The sequence below is a fragment of the Lonchura striata genome, chromosome 14, assembly GCF_050655825.1.
Source record: "Lonchura striata isolate lonStrDom1 chromosome 14, ASM5065582v1, whole genome shotgun sequence".
Lineage (NCBI taxonomy): Eukaryota > Metazoa > Chordata > Aves > Passeriformes > Estrildidae > Lonchura > Lonchura striata.
Genome location: NC_140716.1, coordinates 15,177,134 through 15,189,705, shown reverse-complemented (window position 1 = coordinate 15,189,705; position 12,572 = coordinate 15,177,134). Strand labels below are relative to the sequence as shown.

Genomic DNA, 12,572 nt, shown 5'->3' with positions numbered 1-12,572 from the left:
GACACGGGCCCGGCACAGGACGGACGCGGCCCCGCGAACCCGCGCTGCCCCCCGGGCTGCAGGAGGGACACAGCCGTGCGTGGTTGTGTGCGGGTGTGCACAGGGGTGTGTGAGTGTGTGTGAGTGTGAGAACAGCTCTGTGTGTGTGTGTGTGTGTGTGTGTGTGTGTGTGTGTGTGTGTGTGTGTGTGACAATAGTTCTGTGTGTGTGATAACAGCTCTGAGTGTGTGTGTGTGATAACAGCTGTGTGTGAGTGTGATAACAGCTCTGTGTGTGTGTATGTGTGTGATAACAGCTGTGTGTGAGTGTGATAACAGCTCTGTGTGTGTGAGTGTAATAACAGCTCTGTGTGTGTGTGTGTGTGTGTGATAACAGCTCTGTGTGAGTGTGACAACAGCTCTGAGTGTGTGAGTGTGATAACAGCTGTGTGTGTGTGTGTGTGTGTGTGTGATAACAGCTCTCTGTGAGATAACAGCTGTGTTTCTGGTGTGACAACAGCTCTGTGCGTGAGTGTGTAATAACAGCTCTGTGTGTGTGTATGTGTGTGATAACAGCTGTGTGTCAGTGTGATAACAGCTCTGTGTGTGATAACAGCTCTGTGTGAGTGAGTGTGACAACAGCTCTGTGGGTGTTTGTGTGTGTGTGTGTGAGTTTGATAACAGCTGTGTGTGTGTGTGATAACAGCTGTGTGTGTGTGAGTGTGACAACAGCTGTGTGTGTGATAACAGCTCTGTGTGTGTGTGTGAGTGTGGTTACAGCTCTGTGTATGTGTATGATAACTGTATGTGTGTGTGATGACAGTTCTGTGTGTGATAGCAGCTATGTGTGTGTGTGTGTTTGTGTGTGTGTTTGATAACAGCTCTGAGTGTGATAATAGCTGTGTGTGTAACTGCTCTGTGTGTGTGTGAATGTGATTACAGCTCTGTGTGTGTGTGAGTGTGCTAACAGCTCTGTGTGTGTGTGAGTGTGATTACAGCTCTGTGTATCTCTCTGTGTGTCTGTGTGTGTGCAGAGCTGGTTTTGCTCCAGGGCAGTTTTGCACAGTTGTTGTGCACAGTTTATGTGGAGCTGTGGGTGGTGAATGGGTGTGCCCTGCTGTGTGTGTGTGTGTTTGTGCAGGCTGTGCACGGCTGTCGTGGGCAGGGATGTGCTGCTGTGAGCTGTGCACGATGGGCACGGCCGTGTGTGCTGGGAACAGCTCTGTGTGTTGTGCACAGTTTGCACAGATCAGCAGTTGTGTGAGGCTGTGAGTGACTGCAGCTGTGTGTGTTGTGCACAGTTTGCACAGATCAGCAGTTGTGTCAGGCTGTGACTGCAGCTGTGTGTGTTGTGCACAGTTTGCACAGATCAGTTGTGTGAGGCTGTGAGTGACTGCAGCTGTGTGTGTTGTGCACAGTTTGCACAGATCAGCAGTTGTGTGAGGCTGTGAGTGACTGCAGCTCTGTATGTTGTGCACAGTTTGCACAGATCAGCAGTTGTGTGAGGCTGTGAGTGACTGCAGCTCTGTATGTTGTGCACAGTTTGCACAGATCAGTTGTGTCAGGCTGTGACTGCAGCTCTGTGTGTTGTGCACAGTTTGCACAGATCAGCAGTTGTGTCAGGCTGTGACTGCAGCTGTGTGTGTTGTGCACAGTTTGCACAGATCAGTTGTGTCAGGCTGTGACTGCAGCTCTGTGTGTTGTGCACAGTTTGCACAGATCAGTTGTGTCAGGCTGTGAATGACTGCAGCTCTGTGTGTTGTGCACAGTTTGCACAGATCAGCAGTTGTGTCAGGCTGTGAGTGACTGCAGCTGTGTGTGTTGTGCACAGTTTGCACAGATCAGCAGTTGTGTCAGGCTGTGAGTGCAGCTGTGTGTGACTGAGCACGGTTGTGTGAGGGGTGAATGATGGCTCAGTTGTGCACAGCCAGGTACAGTTGTTCACGGCTCTGTGTGTCTGCACTGTGACACCCAGTTCTGTGTGTGCACTGCTCACAGCTCTGTGTGGTTGTGCAGGGCTGTGCACACTCGTGTGAAGGGTTCTGCTGGCTGCACGTGGCCATGCACAGCTGTGTGAAGCTGTGAGTGGTGTTGTGCGGGGCTGGCTGTGGTTGTGTGTGTCCTTGTGCACAGGTTTGTGCAGCTGAGCACGGTCCTGCGGGGCTGTTACAGCTGTCCTGGTGTGCATGGGTGTGCAGGGTTGTGTGCAGTGGTGCCCAGCTGTGCACAACTGTCCCTGCACGGCTGTGTGTGCATGGCCACATGCAGCTGTGCCCAGCTGCGTGCAGTTGTGCATGGCCCTGCACGAGTGCTGGCACTCAGCTGTGCATGGATTTGTGTGTGGTCGCTGCTGTTGTGCAGTTGTGTGTGGGGTTGTGCACGGTGGGGTGCAGCCGTCACCAGCTGTGCACAGCTGTGTGTGGGGCTCTTGGGGCTGTGCACACCTGTGTGGGGCTGTGCACACCCATTGAGGGCTGTGCACACCCATGTGGGGCTGTTGGGGCTGTGCACACCCGTGTGGGTGCATGGGTGCACACATGTAAGTTTGTTGAGGCTGTGCACACACGTGTGGGTCTGTGCACACCTGTGTGGGGCTGTTGGGGGTTTTGCACACCTGTGTGGGGCTGTTGGGGCTGTCCACACCCATGTGGGGCTTTTGGGGCTGTGCACACCTGTGTGGGTGTGTGCACACCCGTGTGGGGCTGTTGGGCATCCCGGGCGTTGGGATGCGAGGCCGGCCCGGCCCCTCAGCCCCTGCCCAGCCCCAGTCAGTGCCCCCCAGGGCAGCCCAAACGCGGGAGCAGCGCCCGTTCAGGTGGCACAAAGGGCCACGGCCCCTGCCAGGGCAGCCACATGTCCCCGGGGATGCCGCTGCTGTCACCTGCCCCTGCTCCCTCCTCCGCCCCTGGGCCAGGATTTGTGGGGTTTGCTGGGGGTCCCCCTCCAGCACCATATCGGGGTGTCCCCTGAGAGCCCGGGTGGTCTGGTGGTCCCCGTGTCCTTGCCACAGGACCACCCGGCTCATCACACGCCTCAGTGTCTGTGGGGCCATTCCCAGTGGAGAAGAGACCCCAGCCCCACGCTGGGAATGGCTTTGGGGTGCAAGGAAGCAGAACTGGGGACTGGGATTCCCGCTCCCAGCCCCCCAGAGCCCCTCTTTGGGGGGGGAGCGGGAGTGTTCCTGCTCCCACCTCCCCCGACCTGTGGGAACCGAGCGGGATGAGGATGCACACGCACCCACACACGTGTTCTACCCCCAAACACGCAGCTCAGGCGCTGAACTACAACCACACCCCATTAATCGCGTTCCCGAGAGCAGCACTGGGGCTCCAGCGGGGAGCTGAAGCCGCCCCCAAAACACATCCCAGGGCTGCTCCCCCCTCCAGCCACCCCCGGCACGGCCAAATCGGGGCTCACGGGGATCACCCCGATTTTCCGCTTTCTGCTCTTTCTTGCTGGCAGTTGGAGCTGGTTAAAGCAGAAAATCCAGGGAAATCGGAGCTGGGGGAGCCCGGGGGCTGCGGAGGAGGAGGAGGAGGAGGAGGAGGAGGAGGATGCTCCGTGGGGATGAGCCGCTCCCTGGAGCCGCCCGAGCGCCCTGCGCTGCTGCGGGGCGAATTCATTGCGGAGGCGATACCCAGGCAGGGCTGAGCCCTCCTCGCCGGGCCCCCGGGACTCAGCAGGGGGGTGGCCGGTCCCCTCCTGCCCCTGCCCCGGGGTGCCCGCAGCATCTCGGAGCGCCGGGACGAGCAGGTGGCCGTGCGAGGGGACCGGTCGCGATGTGTCATTGGAGCCAAAGAGCTTTTAATCCTCCTCTTTCCAGGGCAGCTTCCCCCGCCGGGGCCGCGGCGGCTGCAAAGCAGCCCTGACCGCCAGGAATTTGTCGCTATGCGCTGGGAAAGCCGCTTCCCACCAGCTGTCGGCAGCCGGACGCGGGGGACGGGGGTGAGGGGCCGAGGGGGCCCCGCTGCGGGCCGGGGTCCGGCTCCAGCCCAGCATCCCTCCCCGCGCTGGGATGGCGCTGCCTTGGCTTTGTCCCGGTCAGAGGATGGGGGCTGGAAGCAGACCTGATGCCAGGATTTGGGGTGCAGCTCCCCAGGGGGTGGCAGCGTTGGGGGGGTGTCCTCAGAGTTATCAGGTTTTTGCTTCTCCTCTTGCCGAGGGCTGTGGGGTAATAGCTTCCTCTGGCCCCAGGGAGCTCATCCTGACCCTCTGGGGCATCCTGGACCCCAGGGGCTTCATCCTGAGTTTTAAACTCCAGAGGCATCATCCTGACCCTATGGGGTACCCCTGAGCCCCAGGGGTTTTATCGTGAGTTTATGGGGCCTCCCCAGGTCCCAGAGACATCATCCAACTCTATGGGGCATCCTCAAACCCCAGGGCCTCATCCTGACCCTATCGGGTATCCCTGAGCCCCAGGGACATCATCCTGACCCTACTGGGGATCCCCGGGTCTCAGGGCCACCCCTCTGCCCCACGGCAGCTCCTGAGCTCTGGGGCGCTGCGGGAGGGCGGGCAGGCTGCCCGGGGGTCCCTGGGGGTCCCACTCGGTGCTGGGGGCCGCAGGGAGGGCTGAGCGGCCCGGCCGCCTTTGTGCCTCCCCTTTGTGCCCCGCGATTCACACGTTCGGGCTTTTATCCGGCAGCCGGGAGGGAGGAGGGCGAAGGAGCAGGAGAGGGGGGAGAGGGGCTGGAGGGGGAAATGGCGGGAAACGGAGAGTCCCTTTGTGTGACAGGGATGGGGACAGGGACCGGGCACACCCCGCAGGGCCGCCGCCCCGGTGCGGACGCCCACCCGCAGCGTGGCTGGAGAGCCGCGCAGCCCCCAGAAGGTTCCGATCCGGGCTGGGTGCGCACCTAGACCCGCAGTGGGGCTGATCCCGCGGAACGAGGAGCCCCAGGCACGTCCCCGGCACATCTGCACCCAGGGAGATGTTTTGGGGCTCTGCTCTCAGAGCCCACCCTGTGCGGGGCAGGCTGAGGAGTGGGGGGGCTTTTGGAGCGGCTCTGGCTGGATCGTCCCCGTAGATGAACCCCCACTCTGCTGGGTGGGCACCACGGCACCCACAGGCAGGGCCACCCTTGTCTGTCCTCCCAGGGTGCTGCCACAGCCCCTCGCCGTGGTCACCCGCCCCTGAGCCCCTCCTGACACCCCCAGCCCGCTCCCCTCACCGTGCTGCCTCACAGCACATTTTCCATCCTGTGGAGCAAACGTTCCCCGGGATGGAGTCGGTCTCACTGTGTTTTCATCTTCGTGGCCTTGCTCTGTGCCAAGAGGCCGGGTGGGAATTTGGCTCGGCCAGGGCTGGACTCTGCTTTCGGGGAAATGCTCGGATGACCAGTCCTGGAATGATGGAGATCCCAGAGCTGTGGGATTCCACCTGGTTCCCTTGAGCCGCAGGGAAGGGCTGCTAGCCCCATCTCTCAGTGGGGAAACTGAGGCACGGGCTGCCCGGTTGTCCCGCAGGAAAGCGTCAGCGCCCTGGCCGGGGCCCAGCAGTGACAGCCGGGGGAAGCCAGGGCGAGCGACCCAACCCGACAGGGGGCAGAGGGCACCAAAAACAGCCCAAAAACCTCCGTGCCAGAAACTGAGCGGAGTAACAGCCCTTTCCGCAGCAGCACGGCGAGCTGCTTTGGCCAAATAAACAGATGGGAAAAAAAACAAGAGGTTTTGCTGCTGGGTAGAAAAGTGCCGGATGCCTCGCGTTAAACGCCGACATTTAGCCGAGAGGAATGTGCCGGATTGCGGCGGGGTCGGAGCAGCCGGCATTTACCCCCGTGCATACAGAGGATGCCGTGGGCAGCACAATTCCCTCTGCACCTCATTTATGGCTTTTCCAGCTTCATTTTTCCTCCTCCGCTGGGTTTCCCACTCCTTCCCCCTTCCCCCTGCCTCACTTGGCTCCTGCTTGCTGCCAAAATCCAGGGGGATGCTGGCATCCTCCAGTGCCCGGCGTGGAGCTTCAGCCTCCCCAGGGCCAGATCCAGCCCTCAGCGCCCAGCCTGGCCCCAAAATGGGGCAGTAAAAAGGATAAAATCAAAATATCCAAGTATAAAATTGGCAGTGAAGCATAAAGTAAGCAGCAAACTCTTCTCAAGGGAAAACATGTGTTGTATATCAAACCCACCAGGATCTTATCACAGCCAGATCATTCTATACACACACACATATAGATGTTTATATTTAATTATGCTCCAAAGCCCACAGCATTCTTTGGAAACTTTTCTTCTGGCAAGGAAAAACACATTTTGGTCAGCAGAGGCACAAAATATTCAGCAGTTCATCCTGGTTGTGATATTTGAAAAGGCGTTATTGAAACAAAATCGCGAAGGTGTTAAGTACAAGCAGACCTGTGGCAGGAGCTTTGCTTGAGTGGTTTGGGGGGCTCAGGGCATTTGAGGGGTGCTCAGGGGCTGAGATTTCCTGTGCTGAGCCCTGTGGCATCATTGGTGGGGCGAAAAGGTTCCCAGCTGGGGGTGCTGTGCCCCATTCCCATGTCCAGGGGGGGTCCAGTGCCCCGGTTCCAGCTGGGTGCCCCATGTCCCATCCCTGGCTGGGAAGATCCTGTGTCCCATCCTCAGCTGAGGTTCCCGTGTCCCATCCCTGGCTGGGATTCTGTGTCCCTTCCCTGAGGGAGGGCTCTGTTGCCCATCCCCACGCAGGATTCCCGTGTCCCCTCGGCGTTCCCAGGGAAGCAGAGGCGATGCCGGGGCCGGAGGGGCAGCGGCGGGCTGGGAGCGGGCAGGGCTGGGCTGCTGGCGCGGCACAATCGGGCACAATGAGGCCTTGTGCCTCTGACGAGAATCAGTCCTGACAGGGCTCCACCAGCAGGGTCACCCACCCAGCACAGGGCCACCCGCCCCTGGTCCCCACACCCAGGGATACCGAGGGAGAGGGACCCCAAAGTGACCCATGCTGGGGTTCACTGGGGTGCAGAATGTACAAATAGCAACAAATCTCTCCGTACAGAGAGATATCCAAGAATTAGGGCTGTTTCCAGCCCTGTGGGAGGCAGGGTCACAGCTTGGAGCTGGCACAGAGGGGAGCAGGTGGCACACACTGTCAGTGAATGTCCCGCTCAGCTTGCTAAAAACAGGAGCCACACGCTACAAATACAGCTTAGTTTATAAAAAGGAAGTCACAAATTTGGTATAGTTATAACTTTAGTGCACATACGATGCCCCCCTAACCCCACGGTCAAGAATTCCCCGCGGCTGGCACGGCTTGCCCCGCTCACCCGAGGGCTGGCAGGGACGGGTGGCACGGTCACCTCTCCCTGCGCATGGCACCTCCTGCGCCGGCGCTTTGGTCCTGCCCTGGCCGTGCCAGGGACACCTCTGCCCCCTGCACCAGCCTTCCTCCCTCCTCACCGCTCCTCTCGCTCCCTTCAGCTTCTCTCCTCTTCCTCAGCATCCGCCCCGCAGCTCCTGCCCGTGCCAGGGCCAGGCTCACTGCTGCCTGCTCCCCCTTCCACCCCCAACCTTACAGATCCATCTCCTGGCTCTTCCACTCCCTTCTGTGCCTACCGTGCCCCTGGACCGGCCACCACGGCCACCCGCCCCTGAGCCCTGCCAGGGTCTGGGGGTCCGGCTGCCCCCGCTGCCAGACCCACTGTGCCCCACAGCATCCCCTGAGCATGCAGCACCCCGGTCCCCTGGGAGCCCCGACCCCACGCCGCCGCACCCCTCACCCAGGCAGCTCCCTGGGCACCCTGGACGAGCACGCCCTGGGAAAATCCCTTCCCTTCCAGCAGGATTTTCCCAGAACCCCCAGCCCGCCGGCGGGTGCTGCCACAGCCCGGCTACGTGGCGAGGCCTGTGTGCCCCGCTCCCTCCGGGCACCGCTCCCGTGTCCCCCGGGGATACTCTCCGCGAGGGCAGGACCGTGGTCCCCCGGCGCCCGCGGGGCCGGGCCGCGCTCCCGGAGCCGCTCAGTCCACGGGGAACTCGCAGGGGTTCTGGCGCGTGCGCTGGGCCCCCTGGTAGATGCGCTGGAAGTCCCGGTAGCGGGGCGCGCAGCTCAGCCAGGCCTCCCCGAAGTGCAGCCACCCCGTGAACAGGAAGGTGCCGGGGCCCGGCTTCACCCCGCAGCGCAGCGGGGTGCGGATGCTGCCCACCGGCCGCCCGCCCGCCTGGAAGAGCGGGAATTTCTGGCGGTGGATGCGGGTGGCGCTCACCCCGATGATGGATTCCTGCAGCTCTGCGTCGTTGGAGACGCTCCGGATGCTGCCGCGGATGACTGCGGGGGGGAGGCGGGGAGGGGTGTCAGCATGGCCTTGTCCCTGTCCCCACTGCCATCCACATCCCCATTCTTGTCCCCATCCCTGTCTCCATCTGCATCTCCATCACTGTCCCCATGCACATACCCATCCTCATCCCCATCCCAGTCCCTTTCCCCACCTGCATTCTCATTCCCATCCCTATCCCCATCTCCATTCTTGTCTCATTCCCACTCCCACTCCTGTTCCCATCCCCATCTCCATCCCAGTCCCCATCTTGATCTCCAACTCCATTTCCATCCTGATCTCCAACCCTATTCCCATTCCCATTCCCATCCCCATCCCGATTCCCATCCCCATCCCCATCCCCATCCCCATCCCCATCTCCATCCCCATCCCCATCCCCATCCCCATCCCCATCCCCATCCCCATCCCCATCCCCATTTCCTACCCACAACCCCATCCCCACTCCCATTCCCACTCCCATCCCCATTCCCATGCCCATCCCCATCCCTAGCAGTGCTCTGTGCAGCCCAGCCCGGCCCAGGCCAGCCCGGCCAGCTGTCCCAGTGCCACTTTTGGGGCCATCCCCGTCCCCGAGCCCTGGGGGCTGCACTCACCAAAGTCACTAGTGCAAATGGCCATCAGGATCTCGGTGTCATTGCACGGCCGGCACGCGCCTGCGAGCCCAAGCACAGCCTGTCACTACCCGGGGGACAACACCCCAGCCCAGCCCCTCCTCACCGCTGTGGGCACCCAGTGGGGGAAAGGGAAACTGAGGCAGGGTGAGGCGCTCACCTTCGGCGCCGAGGCTGGCGGTGGGCAGCGCCGGGCGGGCCAGCCAGTCCCCCCGCAGCTCGTAGCGGAAGGCGGCGATGCGGCGGCTGATGTCGGGGTGCGGCGTGGCCTGCAGGAACAGAGCCACCTTCTCCTGGGGCAGCCAGCTGAAGCAGCGGGCGTGGGGCCGGGGGGCCTCCGGCAGCAGCAGCTCCAGCACCCCCTCCCTCTCCAGGTAGAGCTGAGCCCCCCGGAATGTCCCGCTGGGTTTGATGCAGGCGGTGACGTGCGGGGGGCTCCTGCCCTTGAGGGCGGCGCTGGTGGGGGGCAGGCGGGGGGCCAGGCGGAGGCGGAGGGCCCCCGTGGGGTACAGCCATTCCAGCGAGCCCTCGGCGCAGTGCAGGGACAGCTGCTCCACGCTGCCAGCCTCCTGTGACAGCCCGCTGTGGGGCACAGCGCCTCGTCAGCCGGGACCCCCAGGGACAGGGACCCCGCAGCCCGCGTCCCCCGGCACGCCCGAGCAGCCCCTCCACAGAAGCGTGCGGGATGGCCACAGGCAGGAACGGCACCAAACCCTCGACGACTGCGACTTGGGGTTCAACCACATCATTTTGAGGTGTTTGTGTTCCCCCAGCACCTTTCGGAAGGAGCTAAGGGGCTGGGGGGCAGCAGCACACCCCCTTCACATCCAGTGTGGGCTCCCAAACCACCCCTAGAGTGGCCACAACCTTGGGGTCACCTGTTGCCACTCTGGGGATCCCCAGGGGACGCTGGGGTCCTACTCTCACAGAGGATGCCTGGAGCCGCTTCTTTCCCACGGCATTGTGGGGGGACACGCCTGGTGTCAGCCTGGGGGGAGCGGGGACATCGGGGGGCCGCTTTGTCTCTGACAGGACGCTGGTGGCTGCGTGGCCCCCGTGTCCCCCACGCCCCTCGCGTGGGGCAGCCCCTCCTGGCGGGCCCCGGCTCTTTGTTCGGAGTCCGGCGCCTTCGGGCGATGCTTAGGGCCCTGCCGGGGGCCGGGGGTCCCGCTGGCCACGGGGATGGGTTTCACGGGCGGGGGGCTCAGGGAAGGGGTCCCGGAGAGGCGCGGAGCCCCGCAGGGAGACCAGCATGCCTAAAAGCGGGGGGGAGCGGCACCCAGGGGCGAGGAAACTGAGGCAGGCACAGGTTCGCAGCATCCCACCCGTACCCTCCCCACGGATGCGGGAGGGGTTCAGCCCTAGGATGGAGGGGGGGCGGGGAGAGCAGAATCCCCCTCCCCCAAGAACCTGCCTGATCCGGGGACCCGCGTGTGCCACCCCCGCCCGCCCGGCGCGCCGCCCCGGGGCCGCCGTTCCCGCTGCCGGTTTTCGCGGTGCGGCGTTCCCGCTGCCGGTGCTCCCGGTGCCGGTGCTCCCGGTGCCTACCTGCCCCTCCAGCTGCACTGGTCCGCCGCGCCGCCGCCGATGGCCGCCCCCAGCCCGGCCAGGCACAGCGCCCGCAGCGCCCACATGGCCGCGCCCGCGGCGGCCCCGGGCGGCCCGGCCCGGCCCGGCCCTGCCCGCACCGCTGCCCGCACCGGGGCCGGGGTGGCGGGGACGGGGGAGCGCGGCCGCCACCCCGCGTCGCGCCCCGAACTTTCCGCCAATGGCCGCGGAGGGGCGGGCACGGGAGCCGCCCCCGAGGCCCCCTCCCCACCGCCGGGGGCACCGGCATCCGCCGCAGTGGCATCCCCGGAGCCCCCCGGGGCTTCTCCGCGCCCCGCGGCACGGGGGGACACCGGGCGGGGACACGGCTGGGGCAGGGCACAGGACCCGGAGCAGGGCTGGGTACCCCGGGTTACAGATCCGCCCCCCAGGGGTGCACCCTGAATTCTGTAGGCCCGTGGCTGTGACAGCCGTGGCTGCAGCACCCCGGGCTAGGACCACCCCAAACTGTGCGCACCCAAACTGTGCACACCCCAAAATCGTTGCACCCCAACTGTGCACATCCCAAACTGCATACCCCAAACTGTGCACACCTCAACTGTGCACACCCCAAACTGTGCGCACCCAAACTGTGCACACCCCAAACTGCATACCCCGAACTGTGCGTACCCCAAACTGTGCGCACCCAAACTGTGCGCACCCAAACTGTGCACACCTCAACTATGCACATCCCAAACTATGCACTTCCCAAACTGTGCGCATCCCAAACTGTGCGCATCCCAAACTCTTTGCACCCCAACTATGCACACTCCAAACTGCATTCCCCAAACTGTGTGCACTCAAACTGTGCACACCCCAACTGTGAAAACCCCAAACTGTGCGCACCCCAAACTGTGCACACCCCAAAGAATGTACACCCCAACTGTGCACACCCCAAACTTGTACACCCTTGTCTATAGACACCCCAGGCCAAGTGCACCCCAAATTTGCACACCCCAGGCTGCAGCCAGCCGTGTCTGTGACACCCCAGCTGTGCACAGCCAGGCCACAGGCATAGCCCGGGCTATGAACACCCCAGGCTGCAGCTCTCTGGTTTATGCATCCCCCCAGAACTGTGCACCCCAAAACCTGCTCACACCCCAGGCCAGGTGCACACCAGGATATGCACACCCGTGGTCATGGACACCCCAAGCCATGCACATGTGGGGCTACAGGCACCCCAGGCTGGGTACACCCCAAGCTCTGCACACCCCACACTACAGGCCCCCTGGTTTACGTACCCCCACATCAGACCTGTGTACCCCAAGAGTTGCACACACCCCAGCCCTGAGATACACACCATGGCTCCCTGCACCCCGAGTCCTGCACCCCAGGCTCTGTACACCCTAACTCACGCACTCCCCAACCTCTCACAGCCCACACACACCCCATGCTACAGCCCCCTGGCTTACACCCCCCAGAACTGTGTACCCCAAAAGTTACATCCCCCCAAACTCCTTAGAACCTCCTCCATCACCAGCAGCGTCCCCCTCCCCACGGAGACTTTTCTAACCAGGGGGAGCCCAGGCACGTGGCGCCGGGCCTGACGCGGGGGTCAAGCACATCTGAACCCCGAATTCCCCGCTTCCGAACCGGGGGGTTTCTTTCCATCCCCTCCCTTCCAGCCGCTATTGTGCCACCACTACAGACCCCACCATTAATTAAGTTTCCATCCAGTGACAGCCCGCCAAAATGTTTGAAATAAACACGGAACAATTGGGATGGGATGATACAGGCCGGGAACAAAGTCCCCGGCCAGAGGGTGGAGCGGAATGGAAATGAGGGATTGTAAATTGGGATGGTGGGAAGAAAGAGGGGAAGGGGGGGAAGGGGAGGGGGGAGGCAGGCGGGGAGAAGAGGATTCACAGCCCTCCGGCCATGAAATGATGCTGAAAGAAGTCATGCTGCTGGAATCCGTGGCAAATGCGGGGCCGGAGGGGCAGTGGGTTAAGGTGGAGCGGGTCGGGGTGTCGGGGTGTCGGGGGGCTGGCTGGGGCTCGGGTGGGGGCTCTCTGCCCGCTGGCCCTCGTGCTGAGCCCACCAGCACCATGGGGGGTTTGCCGGAGGGTGGCTGGGTCGAGGGTCTGGCTGTGCCCGGAGGGTCACAGCGACCCCGGCATGGCGGGGACGCGCTCCCGGGGCCCACCCGGT

General features: G+C 62.9%; 1 protein-coding gene across 1 annotated transcript; it reads right to left on the bottom strand.

The window, feature by feature from the left end:
• Positions 1-6,129: 6,129 nt before the first annotated feature.
• Positions 6,130-10,532, bottom strand: METRN (meteorin, glial cell differentiation regulator). The gene is made up of 4 exons (XM_021529704.4): positions 10,383-10,532; positions 8,995-9,416; positions 8,817-8,876; positions 6,130-8,216 (listed from the first exon to the last, which is right to left on the bottom strand). The coding sequence occupies exons 1-4, from the start codon at positions 10,466-10,468 to the stop codon at positions 7,909-7,911; spliced, it is 876 nt and encodes a 291-aa protein (XP_021385379.2). The 5' UTR covers positions 10,469-10,532; the 3' UTR covers positions 6,130-7,908.
• Positions 10,533-12,572: the final 2,040 nt, after the last annotated feature.